The sequence below is a fragment of the Bubalus bubalis genome, chromosome 18, assembly GCF_019923935.1.
Source record: "Bubalus bubalis isolate 160015118507 breed Murrah chromosome 18, NDDB_SH_1, whole genome shotgun sequence".
Lineage (NCBI taxonomy): Eukaryota > Metazoa > Chordata > Mammalia > Artiodactyla > Bovidae > Bubalus > Bubalus bubalis.
In genome coordinates, this window is record NC_059174.1 from 60,722,258 (window position 1) to 60,744,131 (window position 21,874).

The 21,874-nt window shown below is 48.3% G+C and overlaps 1 protein-coding gene across 4 annotated transcripts; it reads right to left on the bottom strand.

The window, feature by feature from the left end:
* Positions 1–672: 672 nt before the first annotated feature.
* On the bottom strand, positions 673–20,390 carry NLRP12 (NLR family pyrin domain containing 12). Of its 4 annotated transcripts, XM_006068505.4 has the most exons (10): positions 19,631–20,390; positions 18,685–18,765; positions 15,645–17,328; positions 11,827–11,997; positions 10,413–10,583; positions 7,757–7,927; positions 6,079–6,249; positions 4,756–4,926; positions 1,627–1,797; positions 673–1,145 (listed from the first exon to the last, which is right to left on the bottom strand). In XM_006068505.4, the coding sequence occupies exons 1-10, from the start codon at positions 19,917–19,919 to the stop codon at positions 1,058–1,060; spliced, it is 3,168 nt and encodes a 1,055-aa protein (XP_006068567.3). In that variant the 5' UTR covers positions 19,920–20,390; the 3' UTR covers positions 673–1,057. The 4 variants fall into 4 exon arrangements, with proteins under 4 accessions (XP_006068567.3, XP_044787589.2, XP_044787591.2 ...); XM_044931654.2 differs by lacking the exon at positions 18,685–18,765; XM_044931656.2 differs by lacking the exon at positions 11,827–11,997.
* Between the last annotated feature and the right edge of the window lie 1,484 nt (positions 20,391–21,874).

Sequence of the window (21,874 nt, forward strand, 5' to 3'; positions counted from 1 at the left end):
TTGAGTGTCCAGTAATTAAGTCCTGGAGTCCTGTGTTGCTAGTTTTAAACTAAGGCGGCTCATCAGTAAAGAATCCGCCTGCAATGCTGGAGACACAGTTCTGACTACAAAGCCAGAAAACTCATACCTTCACCTTAAGGTGTACTCTCAACTTTTATGCCCACAAGTTTCCTTAGCCTTCAGCTTTATGACAGCCTGTGCATGTGCTAAGTCCCTTCAGTCTCACTCTTTGTGACCCTATGGGCTGTAACCTGCCAAGCTCCTCTGTCCATGGGATTCTCCGGGCAAGAATACTGTTGCCATGTCCTCCTCCAGGGGATCTCCCTGACCCAGGGATCAAACCTGTGTCTTTTACATCTTCTCCATTGGCAGGTGGATTCTTTACCACTAGCGCCACCTGGGAAGCCCTTATGACAGCCTAGGGATTGCTTTAAGTGGGTCAGATTACCCTTAGTTCAGCTTGCTCATGAATTTAGGGCTGCTAGAAGGGAAGGATGGGGGGAAGGGGTAGTTTGGGATGGATAATATACTGCTATATTTAAGATGGATAACCAATAAGCAGCACCAAGTTCCTTATCGGGACCTCCTGTTGTGAGAAAACTCAGGCAAGCAGACCTGGCCAAGGAGGGTGATTACGGTCAACAGTTCCCTAACACTTTGTCGTGGGGACTGTTGGTGTATTTTTATTTTCTAGGATATTTATAGCAGGACTTCACAAGATACTAACAACTCTCCCAGCCCAGTGTCCTCTGACAATGCCGGGTGTCCTGGGAAGGGGGAGGCTGGAGGGGGGCTGACAAAAATCACCCTCAGTTGAGAGCCTGTGTTCTAGAATCATCTGGGACCCTGCCCTGAATTCTCTCCATGGCACCAACTCTCCAAACTAAAATTCCACCCTCTTGCTCAGCAATCGCACAAACCCCAAGCAGCAAAGATTATCCTGCAGAGGATCTTGTCTCTTGAGGAAGTAAAGAGACAGAGATCATTGTTGATTCATGGGTCCTGGGATGGTCCTCTTCTGTCCTGACTTCAAGAGAAGAACCAGCAGCCCAGCCACTCAGCAGCCAATGTCCAAGTAAGGTTTTGTCACTCGAAGTGCCGCCAAACTTCGGTGGGTCATTTTATTCAGGTCCATTCCAAACAACCTGAGGACACAAGAAGGGAAATATTCCAGGCCACTGTGGTGGCATTCAGTCCTTACAGCAAATCTCTCATACATCCTGCTTGGTTACAATATGTTAATTCCATTAAGTAGTTCATCATTGTAAATCAAATCTTATTGGGAGATAAACTTGCCCTAAGCTACACCCCATTTTTAAGACCCTAGCCTGTCTTAACAAATTTAATTTGTAATCATCTTACGGAAGGGCTTCTCCTGGTAGCTCAAACAGTAAAGAATCTTCCCACAGTGCAGGAGACCCAGGTTTGATCCCTGGCTGGGAAAGATACCCTGGAGGAGGAAATGGCAACCCACTCCAGTATTCTTGCCTGGAGAAGCCCACGGACAGAGGAGCCTGGCGGGCTATAGTCCATGAGGTCACAAAGAGTCGGACACGACTGAGCACACTGTCTCCTGACCTCAAGCCCTGGGTCCCATCTCCTCCAGAGGCAGGGACCATCTCTCACCAGAGGACTCGGAGTTTGCAGCCCGGGTGGCTCAGCCTCTCGCACAGCAGCCTGACACCTGTGTTCCCCAGGGCGTTGTTGGTCAGATAAAGGTCTGTGAGGGTCTGGTTGACACCCAGGGCAGAAGAAATGTCCTCACAAGCTTTGCCTGTGAGGCTGCAGCTGTCGAGCCTGTAGAAGACGAGAAGTGGTTGAAGCAACGTCAGCAGTTCGTGTTGGAAAGTGTCAGCTTCATAGGGAATCAGGGTGATGTTTTTAGGGATCAGTTTAAGAAAGAAGCAGACTAGAATCAGATCAGTCCAGGTTAAGGCCGATGTGGTGAGGGAAAGCATTTCATAAAGGCATTTAAAGACACTCCCCTTTGCTGTACAGTAGAAACTAACACAACATTGTAAAGCAACTATACTCCGATAAAAATTAAAGCTTTTAATTTTATTTATTTTTATTTATTTTAATTTTTATTTATTTTTGGTTGTGCTGAGTCTTTGTTGCTGTGTGGGCTCTGGTTGTGGTGAGTGGGGGCTACTCCCTAGCTGTGGTGCTCGGGCTTCTCATTGCGGTGGCTTCTCTTGTTGCAGAGCTTGGGTTTCAGCTGGTTCAGCTCATGGTCTCAGTAGTTGTGGCTCACAGGCTCTCGAGCTGAGGATCAGTAGCTGTGGCATTCAGGCTTAGTTGCTCCCTGACATGTGAGGACTTCCTGGACCAGGGTTTGAACCCGTGTCTCCTGCATTGGCAGGCAGACTCTTTACCACTGAGCCACCAGTGAAGCCCCAAAATTAATTTTTTTAAACAAAAGAAGAAAGAAAGAAAAAAGATTTCTCAATTCATAGCTCCATCTGTAATGGATATCCTGGTTCTGCAGCCAAGAATTTCTCCCTCTGGTAATTCTATCCCAATTTCTCATTGAAACCCCCCATCTCAGGGATTAATGTCTACAAGCTCTAGCAGTAGATATAGGGTCAAGGGCTAAGCTGGTTGGTTTCCTTGTCCCCAGCCACCACGAGTGGTTCCCTCTGGGCACAGGATCCATCCAAAACAGTGAATCAGAATCATGCTTTCCCTAGAGATTTTTTTGTTCAGAATTTGCACCTGAAAAGAAGTCATCTATAGAGTTGTAGGCATTTTGCCACCATGTACTGGATCAAGGCTAACCTTAACTCCTAATGGAGCCAAGACAGCAATAAGTAGAGAAGATAATGGAGATCAAGTATCCGAACGCCTAGATCAAGCCATACCTGAAACCTACGCTTCCAGTTACACAACTTGATCAATGCTCTCCCCCATCTTCTTCTTCTTCTTTTTTTTTTTTTTAAGAAGTCAGCATGACTTGGGCTGCTTCCTGCCCCACCCAACACTATGCCATCTGATTTTCTCTGGTTTCTATTCTGTCCAATTGTGTTTCTTTCCTGTAGTCCATGCTGTTACAGTAAAAACAGGTAGCATTGAAGTGTTGTTGTAGCTGGGATGTTAGATGGAAATGTTTTCATCTTTGGCTGAGGCTGTGAAGCAATATGTGCCTCCAAACAATGTATAAGGCAACAGTTCAGGACTTGAAATGGAAGAGAAAGACCCAGGTGGGTGATGTATAATCACCCACCTCACAGGCACAGAAGGGTCAGGAGTAGGACATATGGTGAGAGCTGGGGAGGGGACTGTGGAAAGAGCTTGACCCAGATCATTCCATGTCAGGAGCACCTCCTCTGGGGTCCCCATGAGAACACACATATGATCCCCATGAGACAGGTATCATTTGGACACCTGCCAGACTGGGAGGGGGTGGAACTGACATCCCAGAGGGAACCTAGCCACACCAATGAAGGGAGAGATGGGGCTTCCTTGGTCCAGTGGTTAAGAATCCACCTGCCAGTGCAAGAGACGTGGGTTAGACTCCTGGTCCGGGAAGACCCCGCATGCTGAGGAGCAGCTAAGCCCATGAGCCACAACCACTGAGTCCGTGCTCTAGAGCCTGTGCTCTGCAAAAAGAGAAGCCACCGCAGTGAGAAGCCTGTGTACTTCAACTAGAGAAAGCCCTCTCGCAGGAACCAAGACCCAAGTGTGGCCAAAAATAAATAAATAAAAGGGAGACATGCTATCCCTAAGCTCTCATCTTCATTTCCAGTTACCCAGGGCCCCAGATAAGCAAGAGATTCAGGAAGGGAAGAAAATTAAAAATAGATAAGCCTGGGCTTCCCTGGTGGTCCTGTGGTTAAGAATCTGCTTGCCCATGGAGGGAGTAGGGGTTCGATCCTTGGTCCAGGAAGATCACACATGCCAGGGAGCAACCACAACTACTGAGTCAGAGCTCTAGAGCCGGTGAGTCACAGCTACTGAAGCCTGCCTGCCTAGAGCCTCTAAGAGATTCTTGACCATCTGAGCCACCAGCATAGACTCCCAGGAAGAGAAGCCAAGGCAATGAGAAGCCCTTGCCCCGCAACAAAGAGTAGCCCCTGCTCTTTGCAACTAGAGAAAAGCAGTGAAGACACAGCACAGCCAAAAATAATTAATTAACACAATTAATTAAAAAAAATAGACACAGCCTCCTCTCATTCTAAGTCTTTTGGGAGGAAGGGATGGGCTGGTATTGGGAGAAAGGGGAAGGAAGAAAGGTTCATTAACATTTGACTGAAGTTTATTCTGGACCAGACTGAATTTTAAAAAATATATTTATTTATTATTTATTTGACTGCATCAGGTCTTAGTTGAGGCATGTGGGTTCTAGTTCCCTGACCAGGCATTGAACTCAGGCCCCCTGCATTGGGAGTGAGGAGCCTTATTAGCCACTGGACCACCTGGGAAGCCCCAGATTGAACTTTTATTACATAAAGGTTACCAGAAAGCTATAAATCTGCCCAAGTAAATGCCCAGAGAACAGGGGAGTTTTACAGAACATGTTTAGAGGCAATGACTGGATGGAAAAATTTAGCCTCTCTGTTTGTATTCCAGAGGATGAATTACTCTGCGACTCATTCACACAGCTTTTCTTTCCACCTCTGAGCATCTCGTATCTTCCAGAGAGATGGAGGCATGGAAGGATAACCGTCCAATAGAAAAAAAGATAAGGACAGATCCCCTCCCACCCCCGCCAGGGACCAGCATCACACCCAGCAGTCCTGCCTCCCAGCCACTCACCACAGTTTCTGGAGTCTGCAGGTGGGGTGTCGCAGCCCCTCACACAGCAAGGACATGCCGCGGTCTCCCAGGTCATTAAAGCTCAGGTCCAGCTCCCGAAGGTGGGAGCTGACCCCAAGCACAGCAGAGAGACCCTCACAGGCCACAGAGCTGAGCCGACAAATGCGGAGCCTGGGAAGACATTAAACACAGGAGAGAGCTGTCTCATTTCTTCTGAAGTTTTTTGGGGGAAAGAGAGGGGTTGGATCTTACTTCTTCCTCCAGGGATTGAATCCCGGTCCTCAGCAGTGAAAGCAGGAAGTCCTAACCACTGGACCACAAGGGAACTCCCAGATGTCTTCAGCTTAATGGGGTCGAAAATGCTACCGTATTAACTAGTGAATATTATGCGAAAGAAGCAGACTCAAAGATAAGAACAAACTAGTGTTTACAGGTGGGGAGAGGGAATGGGGGAGGGGCAAGATGAAATTGACAGTCCTGCTGATTTTTTTTTTTTTGCCCCACCCAGCAGCTTCTGGGGTCTTAGTCCCCCAACTAGGGATTGAACCCCAGCCCCCAACAGTGAAAGTGTAGAGTCTTAACCACTGGACCGCCAGGGAATTCCTTATTTTCTTTTTTTTAAATTTGCTTTTTCATCTGTTCCATCATTTAAAAATATAATCTCTGAGCCAGATCTTATGCTAGTCACTGGAACACGTTGTTGCCACAGTGTGTTGTTCCTGTACTTCTGGAATACAACAACACACTCACAAATTTTGATAAGTGACACTGAGGAGAAAAATAAGGTCAAATAGGATCCTAAAAGTAATCTTATCTAGGGGTTGGAGAAGGTGTGCATGAAGAAGAAGCATTTGCTTTGGATCCTAACAGATGAAACGGGTATTATCAGGGTGAAAAAAAGGAGAAATCAGAGCAGAAGTGCATCTCAGGGAGACTTCCCTGGTGGTCCAGTGGCTAAGACTCCAGGCTACCAATGAAGGGGGCCTGGGCTTGATCCCTAGTCAGGAAACTAGATCCCACATACAACTAACAGTTTGCCTGCCACAACTAAAAATCCTGCATGCTGCAAGTAAGACCCTGGGGGCGGCTAAATAAATAAATAATAAATAAAATAAATGTTAAAAGAGAAAAAAAAAAAAGGAGTGCATTCCAGGAAGCAGGAACTGCTTGTGCAAAGGCCCTGTGGCAGAAAAACCTTTGACAGGAGGCCGAGGGAGCTAGAGGTTAGGAGAGGAGGGAGGGAGACAGCCCCCCTGAGCCCAGGCAGGAGGGCAGGAATTGTGACTTTGGACTCCTAGGAAAGTGAGGAAAGCGGGGACTCACCGGAGGGTCTGGAGTTTGCACTGGGGGTGCCTGAGGCCTTCACACAGCAGCAGCACCCCGGGATCCCCCAGGTCATTCAGGCTTAGGTCCAGCTCCACCAGGCTCTGGTTCACGTGGAGGGTGGACGCCAAGTCTTCACACGCAGCACCAGTGAGGAGGCAGATCTTCAACCTGCAGAAAATCCAGTTTGGCGTATGTTTGGGAGTGTTTCCTCTACGATGCTGATGCTATTCTCCCTTCCCCCAATCTTTTTAAAAAGTTTTATTACAGTAGACTTGATTTACAATGTTCTGTTAGTACCTGCTGGGTAGCAAAATGACTCAGTTATACGTATGTGTTCTTTTTCATATTCTTTTCCATTATGGTTTATCACAGGATATGGAATATAGTTCCCTGTGCTGTACAGTAAGACCTTGTTTATCCATGCAGTTTATAATAGCATCTGCTAACCCCAAACTCCCGGTCCTTCCCTCCTCCACCCCGCCTTCCCCTTTGCAACCACAAGTCTGTTCTCTGCAACAGTGACTCTCTTTGTTTCATAGATAAGTTTATTTGTGTCATATTTTAGATTCCACGTATAAGTGATAGCATTTTAGATCCCACCTGTAAGTGATATTATTTGTCTTTCTCTTTCTGAGTTGTTAGGAAGCGCAGTACAAACTAGCCGGTTGGAGGAAGTCCTTGGGAAAATGGCAAAGGGCCAGAAATATCCCGGCTTGGTGTGCTGCGGGCAGAAAAACATTTCCTGCCTTTGGTTATGCCCGGCGCCAAGATTTAATAATAAATATTAAGGATGTTATTTGAGAAAATGAGTTATGGGATAAGCACATGGGTCATTTAGAGTGCGTTGTCCTTGAAATATTTTTACTGATTAGATGTTAACCCTGTATGCATTCTGTTGGCTGTATATTCTAAGCTCTTTGTTCCCGCTTCTATAAAAAGGCTTGACTGCAGAAATAAACTTGTCAGTCCTTGCAAGAGACTGTCCGAGTGTCATTCTTTCAGGTTCGTCGTTTCCAAGTCCCGGGGAAAAAATCCCCAACACTGAGTGACTGCTTAGTATAATAATCTCTAGGTCCATCCATGTTGCTGCAAATGGCTGCCCCCAATCTTAAAAGTAATGTTTTCAAATAAACAACTTGTTCGAAATATGGCCGAAGGCCTAAATAGACATTTCTCCAAAGAAGACATATAAATGGCCACAAATCACAGGAAAAAAAATGTTCAACATTATTAATCATTAGGAAAACACAAGTCAAAAGCACAGTGAGATATCACCTCATACTCGTTCAGATAGACATTATCCAAAAAACAGAAAACAACAGGTGTTAGTGAGGATATGGAGAAATTGGAACCTCTTTGCACTGTTGGTGGAAATGTAAAATGGTCCAGTGGCTACAGAAAATAGAATGATGGTTCCTCAAAAATTAAAAATAACTGTGTGTGTGTGTTCAGTTGTGATTGACTCTTTGCAAACCCATGAACTGTAGCCTGCCAGGCTCCTCTGTCCATGGGATTTCTCAGACAAGAATACTGGAGTAGGTTGCCATTCCCTTCTCCTGAGGATATTTCCCACTCGGGGTTTGAACCTGGGTCTCCTCCTACTCTCTGAGCCACAGTGAAGCCCATATGAGGTCCCTAGAGGAGTCAGATTCACAGAGACACCGGTAGAACTCACCACAAAATCCGCAGCCTACAGACTGGGTGCCTCAAACCTTGACACAGGAGCCTCAGGCCTGAGTCTTCGAGTGCATTTCCTGTCAGGTCCAGCTCCAGCAGATGGTGACTGGTGCTGAGCACAGAGGCGAGCTCCTGGCAGGCCCCGGCCTCCAGCTGGCACTTCCTCAACCTTGGGAGGAAAGAGAAGAGTTGAAGAGGGTGCCATCTTGCTTTTCCACATCCTGATGGTTTCTGCCCTGGCCCATCGAATCAGCCAATATACTTCCCTGGTTGCTCAATGGAAGAGAACTTGCCTGCCAATGCAAGAGACATGGGTTCGATCCCTGGGTCAGGAAGAACCCCTGGAGGAGGAAATGGTAGCCCACTCCAGTATTCTTTCTTGGGTCCTGGGAAACTCCATGACAGAGGAACCTGGTGGGCTACAGTCCATGGGGTTTCAAAAGAGCTGGACATGAACCTACAATTGTCCCTAAAGTTACAGAGACAAACAGGATTTTGTCACTTCCAGATAGAGAATCCTGTCTAATAAGATAAATGAGTGAGTAATTATGATCCAGTATAGGTGGTCTCTGGAGAAGGAAATGGCAACCCACTCCAGTACTCTTACTTGGAAAATTCCATGGATGGGGGAGCCTGGTAGGCTATAGTCCATGGGGTCGCAAAGAATCAGACATGACTAAGCGACTTCACTTTCTTTCTTTCTACAGTTCCTTTTGGAGAAGGAAATGGCAACCCACTCCACTGTTCTTGCCTGCAGAATCCCATGGACGGAGGGGCCTGGTGGGCTGCGGTCTATGGGGTTGCAGAGAGTCGGACACAACTAAGCAACACACACACACACACACACAGGTGGTCTCATGGAGGCAGTGTACACAGAGTAATAGTTCAGAGCAGGGTCTCTAGGGTTCAACAACCTGTTCCCCACCCCCCATACTTTGACCTCAAGGGAGCATTTTGTTGTGTTTTTTGGGTTTTTTGTTTGTTGAGCTGCACCCCATAGTGGCTTGTGGGACCTTAGTTCTCAGACCAGGGATTGAACCCTGACCCTCGGCAGCGACAGGACAGAGTCCTAACCACTGAACCACCAGGGAATTCCCTCAGGAGCGTTTTCATCAGGTCTCAGCTTTCTGTTACATGTGCCACCAGGTCTCAAGTCACAGACTAAAATAAGGATAATAATTATGCCGGCCTCAGAATTGTTGTGAGGATTACATAATTTATTAAAGGCAGTGGGTGTAGAACCAGCCTGACACATGGTCAGTGCTCCATCTACGTGAGTTACTGTTTGTTGAACATCCTGGTGGAGGGGCCTCTTCATCCAGCTTTGGCAAATGGTGTGCAGTGAGGGAAGGCTCTCTGGGAGGATTTGAGCTGGTACTTGAAGGGTAAATAGAAGTTGATTTGGAAGAATAAGATGAGGGGCAGTGAGATAATAGAAAAAAAAAAAAATACACACACACACAGGTCTCTGCTCTGGCTCCTGGCACAGAGTTCCTAAATCTCTAATTTCCTAAGTGATAAAACAAAAGCAAAAACATGGGACTTCCCTGGTGGTCCAGTGGTTAAAATCTGCCTTGCAATGCAGGGGACACAGGTTCCAGGCAATGAAGCCTTACTCTGACACCATTTCCAGGTAGATAGTGTTAGAACCAAGTTAAACTCCAGGACACCCAGTTGGCGTCACATGCCTTCGTGTGGGGATAACTCCACACATAAGTGTCAGAAGTAGAGTGTTGGGGGACTTCCCTGGAGGTCCAACGGTTAAGAGTTTACCTTCCCACTGGGGGGGTCTGGGTTTGATCCCTGGTCGGGGAACTAAGATCCCACATGCCTTGTGGCCAAAAAACCAAAAATACAAAACAGAAGCAATATTGTAACTAATTCAATAAAGAGTTTAAAAGTTGTCCATATCAAAAAAAAGAAAAAGTCTTAAAAAATGGGGAAAAAATGGAGCGTTCTTATGAGTAGTAGTAATGAAGTACTTACGAAGACACAGAGGGGGAAGGCAGGGTGTTTTTTGGAAAACAGTGGCACTGAAGAAAAAGGAAGTTGCACAAGAAAAGGATCTTTGCACGGAGACCTCTGGGGTTCTGAGTACTCAGGATGTGGTCAATAAATAGGGTGTGGGTTCTGGGTGGGCAGGTGGCCCCAGGGACTCCTCACCATGTGGAAATGACTGGGGTCAGAAGAGGCCAGAAACAGGTTCTGCAAAATGCAGAGTCCAGAGCAAGGGTCTCAGGTCAAGGGTCTAAGGGCAGCTCTAATTCGAGCTCAGTGGTAAAGAATATGCCTGCCAAGCAGGAGATTTGGGTTCGAACCCAGGGTCGGGAAGATCCCCTGGAGGAGGAAATGGCAGCCCACTCCAGTATTCTTGCCTGGAGCATCCCATGGACAGAGGAACATGGTGGGCTACAGTCCATGGGGTGGCAAAAGAGTCAGACACGACTGAAGTGACTCAGCACACTCACACAAAGTGCAGAGTCCAGGAGAGGTGGCATCTCAGGTCATGGGTCTAAGGGCAGCTGTGATGAGAGGTAGGGGTTTGGGGATTGGCATTTGGGGAGATGCTTCAAGCCCCGGGACACAACCAGCTTGTCCCAGGAGGTCACAGAGGTGAAGGATGTGTTCCCGGGGAGGGGGGGCGGGACACTCACTGCACCACTTGCAGCCTGCACTTGGGGTGCCGGAGCCCCTGACAAAGCAGCTGCACACCCAGCAGCCCCAGGGCATTGCCACTGAGGTCCATCCTCAGTAAGTGCTTGTTGGCGATCAGTGCGGTCGTCAGGTCCTGGCAGACGGAGCTGGAAACTTGGCATCTCTTCAACCTGAGACGCAAAGAAGAAAAGAGCCAGGTGATTTCATTTGGGGTTGTTTTGTAAAGGGGCTTCCCAGGTGGCAGTAGTGGTAAAGAACCCGCCTGCCAATGTAGGAGATGTAAGAGATGCAGATTCGATCCCTGGGTTGGGAAGATCCCCTGGAGGAGGGAATGGCAACCACTCCAATATTCTTGCCTGGAGAATCCCATGGACAGAGGAGCCTGGTGGGCTGTAGTCCACAGGGTCACAAAGAGTCAGATACAACTGAGCGATTAAGCACGCATAGTTGGTTTACAAAGTTCTGTTAGTTTCAGGTATACAGCAAGGCAAGGTGGTTCAGCTATACCAAATATATACATATATAAAAATTATATGAACACATATATGAATATATATATATATCAGATTCTTTTCCTTTGTAGGTTATTATAAGATACTGAGTAGAGTTCCTTGTTCTCTAGAGTAGATCCTTGTTGGTTATCTATTTTATATGTAAGCTTTCCTGGTGGCTCAGAGGTAAAGAACCCACCTGCCAATGCAGGAAATGTGGGTTCAATCCCCGGGTTGGGAAGATCCCCTGGAGAAGGCAATGGCAACCCACTGTAGTATTCTTGCCAAGACTACAGTCCATGGGATCGCAAAGAGTGGGACCTGACTCAGCAACTAAACAACAACAGAGTGTGTATATTTTAATCTCCACCCCCTAATTTATTCCTCCTCTCCCCATTCTCTCTTCTTTTCTCCATCACTACAAGAAGGTAATTAAGTTAAAGTGAGGTCATGAGGGTGGACCCTGGTGCAATATGACTGGTGTCCTTCTATGGAAAGGAGATTAGGACAGAGACACACACAGAAGAAAGACCCTGAGAGAACACAGGGAGAAGGTGGCTGTCTGCAAGGCAAGGAGAGGGGCCTGGAGGAAACCAAGCCTGCCGACACGCTGAGCCGGAGCTTCCAGCCTCCACAGCTTTGAGAAAATCAAAGTCCATCACTTAAGTCATCCAGCCTGTGGTGCTTTCTTATGGGAGCCCAAGCAAACATCATCCTATGATTTTTTGTTTTTTGGCTACACCACGCTGCTTGCAGGATTTTAGCTCCCCAACCAGGGTTTAAACCCGTGCCCCTGGCAGAAGAAGCTGGATGTCTTAACCACTGGACCACCAGGGAAGTCCTGTCCTATGCTGTTTCTGATGGAGCCCCGTGAGATGGAACAGTAGGGCCCCCAGAAGCTCACAGATCATCCTGGACTCACCTCAGGTTCTGCAGTCTGCAGTTGGGGTGTCTGAGTCCCTGACATAGCAGCTTCACCCCCTGGCTTCCCAGGGCGTTGCTGTGCAAAGCCAGCTCCACCAGGCTGGGGTTGGTGCTGAGGGCAGCAGCCAGCTGCTCGCTGTAGATGTCAGGTAAAACGTGCCTCTCGGGGCTGCGGGAAGGACAGACAGGACGGTCGGTTTACGAAGATGTTTGGTCCTTGCACGTGTGCTCAGTCCCTCAGTCATCTCCCACTCTTTGCCTGCCAGGCTCCTCTGTCTGTGGAATTTCCCAGTAAGAAGACTGGAGTGGGTTAGCATTTCCTTCTCCCAGGCATTTTCCCAACCCAGGGATCAAACCCACATCTCCTGTGTCTCCTGCATTGGCAGGTGGGTTCTTTACCACTGAGCCTGAGGGCTTCCCAGGCCGCGCTAGTGGTAAAGAACCTGCTTGTCAATACAGGAGATGTAAGTGACAGAGGTTCGATCCCTGGGTCAGGAAGATCCCCTGGAGGAGGGCATGGCATCCCATTCCAGTATTCTTGCCTGGAGAATCCCATGGACAGAGGAGCCTGGTGGGCTACAGTCCACGGGGCTGCAAAGAGTTGGACACAACTGAAGCAACCTAGCACACACGCATGCACCAGGGAAGCTCTATATTTGAATATAGACTGAGTATTAGACGATATTAAGAAATTGTGTTTTTTGGTTCTTGCTTTTGTTTTTTGCTATGCTGATAGATTCCTGGGTTCAATCCGGTACTGAACCCAGGCCCTTCGCAGTGACAGCAGGAAGCCCTAACCATTGGAAAGTGAAAATGAAATTGCTTAATCGTGTCCAGCTCTTTGCCACCCCATGGACTGTAGCCTACCAGGTTCCTCCGTCCATGGGATTTTCCAGGCAGAATACTGGAGTGGGTTGCCGTTTCCTTCTCCAGGGGATCTTCCCGACCCAGGGATTGAACCTGGGTCTCCCACATTGTAGGCAGATGCTTTACTGTCCGAGCCATCAGGGAAGTCCCCTAACCACTGGACCACCAGGAAATTCCCAGGAATTGTTCATTTTTTAGGAATGATGATGCCATGGTGAGGGAAGCGGGCACAGGTTCAATCCTTGGTTGAGGAAATAGGATTCCACAAGCCCAGCAGGAACAATCCCCCCCAAAATTTTTTTTTGAGGAAAAATAAAAAACAAGACAGGGAAAAATATATGAAGCACATTTGGCAAAATGTTGCTAACTGGTCAAATAAATGATGAATATATATATTCATCTATCTATTTCTATATAAATACTCTGTGTATATTTGAAATATTCCATTGCAATTTTTTTTTTTTTTTTCCAAAAGCATTAGCAAGCAACTCAGAGAGGGCAGAAAACCATAGAGCTCCACTACTTGATTGAGTTACTATCAGGGAGCTCTTTAAATTTATTGGTTTATTTATTTTGGCAGTGCATGCAGCTTGGGGGATCTAAGTTCCAAACAAGGATTAAACCCGCACCCCCTGCAGCAGAAGCATGGAGTCTTAACTACTGGATCACCAGGGAAAGCCCCAGGGAGCTCTTTGAAGCCTTTCATCTGTACTTGTGGTTCCCAAGTGTGGTCCCCAGGCCAGCAGCATCACCTGCTCTTCGGTCTTCATTCTCTTTCAATAAAGTTTGGGTGTTTCCCCTGTTATGCTGTCTTATGTCAATTTAATTCTTAGGCCCAGTCAGAGACCCTAAGAAGGAAGAGGATTCTTCTTCCCCCGCAGTTCCAAAGCTGATGAAATCATTGTGAGACTGCACAAACGATTATTCCATCAGTTTTCCCACATATATGTCTTTCCACAGCTTGCCACACTGGAAACTCAAGTCTTGTCATAGCCCTAAAAATGTATTGTTCTTTTGTTAAAACTGTACATAAGTCCAAATTCTTTTTGTTTAAAATTTATTTTTAATTGGAGGATAATTGCTTACAACATTATGTTACTTTCTGCCATACAGCAACATGAATCAGCCATAGGTATATATATGTCCCCTCCCTCTTGAACCTCCCTCCCATCTCCCACCCCATCCCACCCCTCTAGGTTGTCACAGAGCACCAGGTTGAGCTCCCGAGTCAGACAGCAGATTCCCACCGGCTGTCTAATTTACATATGGCAATGTATGTTTCCATGCTCCTCTCTCAACTCCTCTCACCCTCTCCTTCCCGCACTGTGCCCACAAGTCTGTTCCCTTTGTCGGCCTGTGTCTCCATTGCTGCTCTGCAAATAGGTTCATCAGTGCCATCTCTCTAGGTTCCATATATATATGCCTAAGCCCAAATTCTATGGATCCCTTTGGATTACTCATTTCTGGGTTCATTCACGTGTAAGTGGTAATGGATGTGCCACTTTTTCTTTTTTTAGCTTATGAATCTCTGTCTTTTGTAAGTCTAATTTATAAGTCCCCAGTTTCACAACCTAAGAGAGGAGAGGGAACAAGAATGTTTCCTTTCCACTCCACTTATGTTGAAATCTTTGCTTCTAAGGTGATTCCTCAGGGAACCCAAACCAAAACAAAGTCCTAGCCAAACAAACACACAGAAAATGTCACTTGCTCAGAGTTTCCTTCACTGACCACCTCCTTTCATGTTGCCCTTCCCCCTCCAAGTCACTGTCTGTTATATAATATTACCCGGTTTTACTTTCTTCCTAAGAGATAACTGTTTGCAACTACCTTAATCAATTTCATTTCATTTGCCTATTGATTTATTTACTATTCTTTGTCTATCTTCCATCTCTATTGAATGTTTGCTCTGTTAGGGGCACTGGCTGGCTTATTGATACTGTCTTCAATCTATAAAAAAAAAAAAAAAAAAAAGCCCAGCAACAAGGACTTACTGTATAGCACAGGGAACTATACTCAATATCTTGTAATAACTTATAATGGAAAATAATCTGAAAAAGTATATATATACACATATTATATATCTGAGTCACTTTGCTGTACACCTGAAATTAACACAGCATTGTCAATCAACTACACCTCAATGTGAAAAAACTTTTAAGGAAAAAAAAAAAAAAAGACCATATAGTAAGTTTAGAAAATCACTGGGAATTCCCTGGAGGTCTAGCGCTTAGGACTGTGAGCTATCACTGCCAGGGGCCCAGGTTCCATTCCTGGTCAGGGAACTAAGATCTCCTAAGCCCAGCAGGGCAAGGACAAGGAAAAAAAAAAAACAAAACTAAAAAAAAGGGATAGCCCAGCCCACAGATATAAGGCCCTGGATAATATATGTTGACTGGATACATTCTCCTTGACATGGGCCACTATTTAATCCCAATAAGTATTGCTTAGGGCTTCCCTGGTGGCTCAGTGGTAAAGAATCCACCTGCCAATGCATGAGACCTGGGTTCCATCCCTGGGTCAGGAAGATCCCCTGGAGTAGGGCATGGCAACCCACTCCAGTATTCTTGCCTGGAAAATCCCATGGACAGAGAAGCCTGGCAGGCTACAGTCCATGGGGTCTCAAAGAGCTGGACACACTGAGCAACCGTTAGTGTTTTTGTTCTTGTTGTTTAAGAACTAGAAAATGACCTGGGCACTGTTGACACTTCGGAGCCAAATAGTTGTTAGTGATGGAGGCTGTCCTGTGCATCGTAGGATATTTTTGCAGCATCCCTGACCTCCACCCACTAGACCCCTAGCATCTGTCTGATCTCCCCTAACTGTGACAGCGAAATCCTTCTCCACATATTGCCAAATATCTCCTAGGATGGAGGGAAAAATCACCCACTTTGAGAACATGAACTTGGCTAAGGGCATGAACTCGGGGAGCGAGCCCCAGCAAATACTTACGACGTTGCCAGGGGCCATCTCAGCCCATCTTCTCCATCGGCTTGGTAGGCAGCCCCGAACAGCTGCAGCACCTCGGCGTTCCTGCAGCTCTTCACACAAAAGGAGGACACCATGTGTTCCATCTTGGTGGTGATGTTGTTGACCACAACCACCTGGAAGTGGCTGAGGGCTTGTTGGATGAATTCCTCCTCCTGGAGCTCGTACAGGCAGCCGAAGACCTCCAGGGCGCCCTGCTTCAGGGTGGACCCCTCGCTCCGAGCCTTGCTGCGGATCCACTCGAGCAGCTCGGTCTTGAGGCCAGGCGAGACCTTCCAGCCCAGCGTTTTCTCCAGGTAGCTCCTGGTCTCCTCGTTCAGGAGTCCAAACAGGAAACGGACTGTGAGGGCTAAGAAGCTCCTCTCGGAGAAGGCGTACTCGGTCAGCAACCTGCTGAGGTTCCGCTCGGGGCCGGACCCGCTCGCTCCATCATCCAAGACGTAGTGCATGGCCGCGAAAAATTCCTGGAAACTCAGGTGGATGAAACCGTAGAGCGTCTCACAGATGATGTCCTTCTGGAAGATGTTCATGTTGAGGAAGGAAGAGACGTCCGCCGCGTCCAGGCCGTGCTCCCGGAGGTCGCGCTCCGCAAAGAGGATCTTCTGTTCCCAGAGGCCGTGAGCCGCCAGGGCGCACAGCCCCCTCCGGTTGGGCGGGGACGGCAGGGTAGGGGTCCCTGGCTTGGGTTGCATCAGACTCAGGAGGTAGAGCAGGTACACGGCCGTCGTGGTTCTCGACCTCCGTCTTAAGAGCCCCCCGCCCTCCAGCTGCTGCTTGAGGCAAGTGCAGACCACCCAGCACACCATGGGGACAAAACACAGAGTGAAGAGGGGCTCGTCGTCCCTCACGAAGCTGAAGACCTGGCTGGCCTGCTCCCTGTCGTGGAAATACCTGTGGAAGTACTCCTTGCGCTCGGCCTCGGAGAAGCCCAGGATCGCCACATGCCTGGGATGCTCGAGCGAGCGCTGGAGCTTGGCCAGAGCGGTGGGTCGCGTGGTGATGAGCAGAGACAGCTCGGGCAGGAGCTTTTTACGAATCAGGCTGCCCAGGAGGACCTCCGCGGGCGCTTTCTTCTCCCAGCAGAGGCACCAGGGGCCCTGCGGGTCGTGGAAGGATGGTCTGAGTTCGTCAAAGCCATCCATGATGACGAGGAGACGCTCAGGCACGCGGACGAGCTCCTGGAGAGGAGCGCAGGGCTCCGGCCAGCAGCCGGCCAGGAGGTCTCGTACGCTGAGCTCTGTGGTGCCCCGGTTCATCTCCCGGCAGTTGATGTAGCAGACGTAGTCGAACCTGTTTTGGAAGAGCTTCTCGTCGGCCCAGTCGAGCATCACTTTGTGGGCCAGCATGGATTTGCCCATGCCCGCCGCGCCCTGTAGGACCACGGTGCGCGGGGGCTCAGGACGCTCTTCATCTGGCTCGAAGAGGGCCTCGATCTGGATGAGGCTGGCCGGTTGGCCAGCGGTCCCCACGTGTCCCCGGCCCGTGTCCAAGAGCTTCTGCTGGGCCCACCTGGGGCTGGAGTGTTCCTTCGCCAGGAGGAGCCGCGTATACCGGTGGCTGAGGTTGACGAACTCCCCCAGGCGCGCGTTGCGGTCTTCCATTAGCCGGAATTTCCTGCGGACGTAGTCCCTGTAGGTTTCCTGGGGATCTAACAGAGAGGAATGAAGGACCGTGAAAGATATATGGTCAGCAGCCTTTAATGAATGCATACATTAATGCAAACTGTGGTCTAGTGAACTATTTGCTTTGCGATGACCTTGGAAGTCTTTTCTAGATGGAGCCTGGGAACTTTGGTACTTTGGTACAACACAGATCTTGCCTCCTTGTGGGAAGCAGAAGCATCAACATAGGAACTGTTCTTTTTTCGTTGTTTTTTTAATTTCCCAGGTGGCTCAGATGGTAAGGAATCCTCCTGCAGTGCGGGAGACCTGTGGTCCATCCTTGGGTTGGGGAGATCCCCTGGAGAAGGGGACAGCTACCCACTCCATTATTCTGGCCTGGAGAATTCCATGGACAGAGGAACCTGGTGGGCTACAGTTCACAGGGTCACAAAGAGTCAGACACAACTGAGCGATTTTCACATTTCACGTTAATAGGCGGCCCAGTGATAGAGTCTGCCTGCCAGTGAAGGAGATGCGGGTTCAGTCTCTGGCTTGGGAAGATTCCCTGGAAAAGGAAATGTCAACCCACTCCAGTATTCTTGCCTGGGAAATACTGTGGACAGGGGAGCCTCGTAGGCTACAGTCCATGGGGTCTCGAAAGAGTCAAACATGACTGAGCACACCGGCAGGGATAGTTGATTTATTTACAGTGTGGTACCAATCTCTGCTGTACAGCAAACCGACTCACTTATACACATATAGACATTCTTTTTCTAAATATTCTTTTCCATTATGATTTATCACAGGATACTGAATATACTTCACTGTGATACTGTAAAACCTTGTTTATCCATCCTACATAGACTAGTTTGGATCCGCTAATCCAAAACTAGTTCTTCCCTCCCCCACCCACCTCCCCCTTGGCAATTAGGAGTCTGTTCTCTAGGCCTGTGAGTCTGTTTTGTGGATAGGTTCATTTGCACCATATTTTAGATTCTACACGTAAATGATATCATATGGTATTTGTCTTTCTGACTTCACCTAGTGCGATAATCTCTAGTTGCATCTATGTTGCTGCAAATGGCCTGATTTCATTCTTTCTCATGGCTGAATAGCATTCCAGCTTCTTCAGGCTGGAATGGATAAAGAAGATGTGATATATATATTTATCTTTATCCATTCAACTGCCGATGGACATTTAGGTCATTCCCATGTCTTGGCTACTGTGACGAGTGCTGCTGTGAGCAAAGGGGTGCGTGTATCTTTTTGAATTAGAGTTTGTTCGGGTATATGCCCAAGAGTGGGATTGCTGGGTCATATGGTAATTCTAGTTTTAGTTTTCTGAGGAACCTCCATGCTGTTTTCCATAGTGGCTGCACCAGCTTACATGGCTTGTGGCTCACCTTTTCTCGGAGCGGCAGCCAAGACGTCCAGAGAACATGCTGACTCGCTGCCCAGTGAGGGTGGGCCACCAGGTGGAGCGTCTGGAAGAGGAATTTTGCCAGATCAGCTGGCACGTATCTAACTAGCCCTTCACAACAGTAACTTCCATTACATCAAACTGTCTACATGGTAATAACTCACTGCCCGAGGGTGTCGATCATAGTGATTGGCACCTCCATCCATCTGATTAATCCCTCAGCCAGGGCATTCTGAGTTGGCTTGAAGTCCTCCCCCCCTTCAGCCCCACACCAGAAACTAGCATTTTTGAAATGTCTTTTATACATATGTACCTGGCATATTTTTTATTTGATACTTATTTATCGGGCATCTTCTATTCTTTCATGGACTCCAAAATATATATTTATTAAGCACTTAGTATGAAAAGTGGGGTTTCCAAGCCAGCCAGGGTGATTGAGCGGGGGTGGGGGGGGCAGAAAATGAGTAAAGGAATCACAGAGAAAGTAGTGCCTTCAGGGTTCTGATGGATGAATAGGAGTTTTCCAGGTGAAGAAGATAGAGGGAGATACTCCAGGCAGCTCGAACAAAGGCCAGGGGGATGGGTTAGAGGTGGCTCTTAGGAGCCCACCAATCATCAAAGGAGAAGGGGTGATCTTCTCCAGTGGTCCAGTGATTAAGAACCTGCCTTCCAATGCAAGGGGCACAAGTTCAATCCCCAGTGGGGGAACTAAGGTTTCACATGCCTGCAGGCAACTACAGAGAGAAACTGGCATGCTACAACGAGGACCCCGCATGCCACAAGTAAGACCAGGTGCAGACAAATTAATTAATTAATTTTTAAAACAGGAAGCAGGAGAAAAATCTTGAAAAAAACACAGCAAAACAAAAACACAGAAGAAGGGAATCAGTGGGTGGCAGCCTCAGCCTGGGCCACCACCACCTCCTTACCCTTCCCTTGATCCTCTCTGTGGCCTCTTTCCCACAGGTCCTTCCTGTTGATCTGATGAAAGACGCTGAGGGCCAGCAGCCAGGCCTCCTGTGGCCCGAAATGAGCCGCCAGCAGCTGGGCCATTTCCAGGGGACCCGCCGGCTCCATCCGCCCCCAGGGGATCTTGCCCTCCCCCATTTCTGTCGCAGTCCCCAGGTATAACTTGAACTTCTTCAGCTCCACGGCCTCCAGTTCCTCCAAGTAGGTGCAGAGGCGACCCAGGTCACTCCTGAGCCAGGCTGGGGACATGGGGGCGCTGTGGGCCCTCCAGGAGAGAGGCTGGAGGGGTGTTTCTATACCCGGGAGGAGTGAGTCCACATGCCCAGCTCTGATCACCACAGGCAGAGATGTAAATGCCCAGACAGCCCTTCTGTTGAAATAGTGCCTCCTCCCGCTTCTATTCCTTCCCACCCCTCCCCACCACACCCTCACCTCACCAACAGGTCCATTTTGAAGAGGAGGAAGTGGAGACAGATTGGGAAATCGCAGGAGGCCTTGAGTGGTAGTGAGGAAGACTTTCACTTCTCTCCTTCTTCCCCGCTCCCTGGACCAAACACTCTTTGTCCTGCCTGCTGTCTTCCTTGCCTCACTGGGTCCAAGGTAGATCTAACGATCAAAGTAGTTACTGCCCTTGGGGGTGAGGGGATGTTTCCCTGGTGGTGCTAGTGGTAAAGAGCCCGCCTGCCAATGCAGGAGACATAAGAGAGGTGGGTTCAATCCCTGGGTGGGGAAGATCCCCTGGGGGAGGGCATGGCAACCCACCCTAGTATTCTTGTCTGGAGAATCCCATGAACAGAGGAGCCTGGTGGGCTACAGTCCAAGGGGTTGCACAGAGTCAGACATGACTGAGGCAACTTAGCACGCACGCTTCCTCGTGGAAGAATTAGATCTCCTTTCCTGATATCGGACTTGGCTGTGTTGCTTGCATTAACCAATGTCATGGGAGCAAATGTGAACATGAGATGTGGGTGAAGGGGAGCAAATTTTTCTTCCAGGTATTGATGAAGGAGACGGAAGCTCAGAGGGGTACATGGATTCTCCACCATCACACAGCTAAACAAGGGCAGAGATAGACATCTCATCTCCTTCAGACCAGGAAGCTGCCCTCGGATGAATGAAAAGGGCATAGTCAGGACTTCCCTGGTGATCCTGGAGTTCAGAATCCCTCTTCCAGGGCAGGGAGTGTGGGTATGATCCCTGCTGGGGGAACTAAGCCCACAGACTCTGGAGCCAGCCTGCCACAATTAAGACCCCACGCAGTGCACCCCCCCCACCCCCAACCCCCAAGAAGATGCAGTCTGGAGAAGGATGTAGCTCAAATAGCTATCAGGTGTTTATGCTGGGGAAAGATTTAGGTTGGATGGGGAGAAAGGAGGGATCTTATAATTGGATATTCTTTTTTTTCTTAAAGGTTTATTTATTTATTTTTGGCTGTGCTGATTTTTCATTGCTATATGTGGGCTTTCTCTAGTTGTGGCGAGTGGGGACTATTCCTTGTGGTTCTCAGGCTTCTCATTGTGGTGGCTTCTTGTCGTGGAGCAGAGGCTCTAGGGAGATGGTCAGTAGTTCTGGCACACGGGCTTAGTTATTCCATGGTACATGCAACCTTCACTGACCAGGGATCAAACCCACGTCCCCTGCATTGGCAAGCAGATTCTTATCCACTGTGCATGCCTGCATGCTAAGTCACTTCAGTCATGTCTGACTCTTTGCGACCCTATGGACTGTAGTCTGTCAGACTCTTCTGTCTGTGGGATTCTCCAGGCAAGAATGCTGGAGGGGTTTACCATGCCTTCTTCCAAGGAATCATCCCAACCAAGGGAATCGAACCCACGTCTCTTGTATCTCCAGCATCGGAAGGCAGGTTCTTTACTACTAGAGCCACCCAGGAAGCCCCTTATCCACTGTTCCACCAAGGATGTCCAGGGAGCCAGTGAATGGTTTTGAACACAGCAACAAGGTGAAGAAGGGGTTTGGGGGAAATGCTTTGGTTTCTAGGTCTTTCTAGGGACAGTGATGCAGTGTGGACACCCTCTATGGTCTTCACATTCCTCTCCCCCCACCCCTTGCCCTGAGGCTTTTCTGGTCAAGTGAGAGCCTGGAAGAGCTTTATAAGCTTCACCCAAAACTTTTACAGGCTTGGTGAGGAAATGAAGAAGTAGGACACAACGTAAGTCCTTCCATAGTCTATGTAAACTGGAAAT

Excerpts from the sequence above, each read along its gene's own strand:
- NLRP12 (XM_006068505.4), bottom strand. The coding sequence starts at position 19,919 with ATGTCCCCAGCCTGGCTCAGGAGTGACCTGGGTCGCCTCTGCACCTAC. Across the intron at positions 17,329-18,684 it reads GGCTGCCGCTCCGAGAAAAG|ATCCCCAGGAAACCTACAGG; the intron begins GTGAGCCACAAG and ends CCTCTCTGTTAG. Across the intron at positions 7,928-10,412 it reads TGCAGGCTGCAAGTGGTGCA|GTTGAGGAAGTGCCAGCTGG; the intron begins GTGAGTGTCCCG and ends TTTCCTCCCAAG.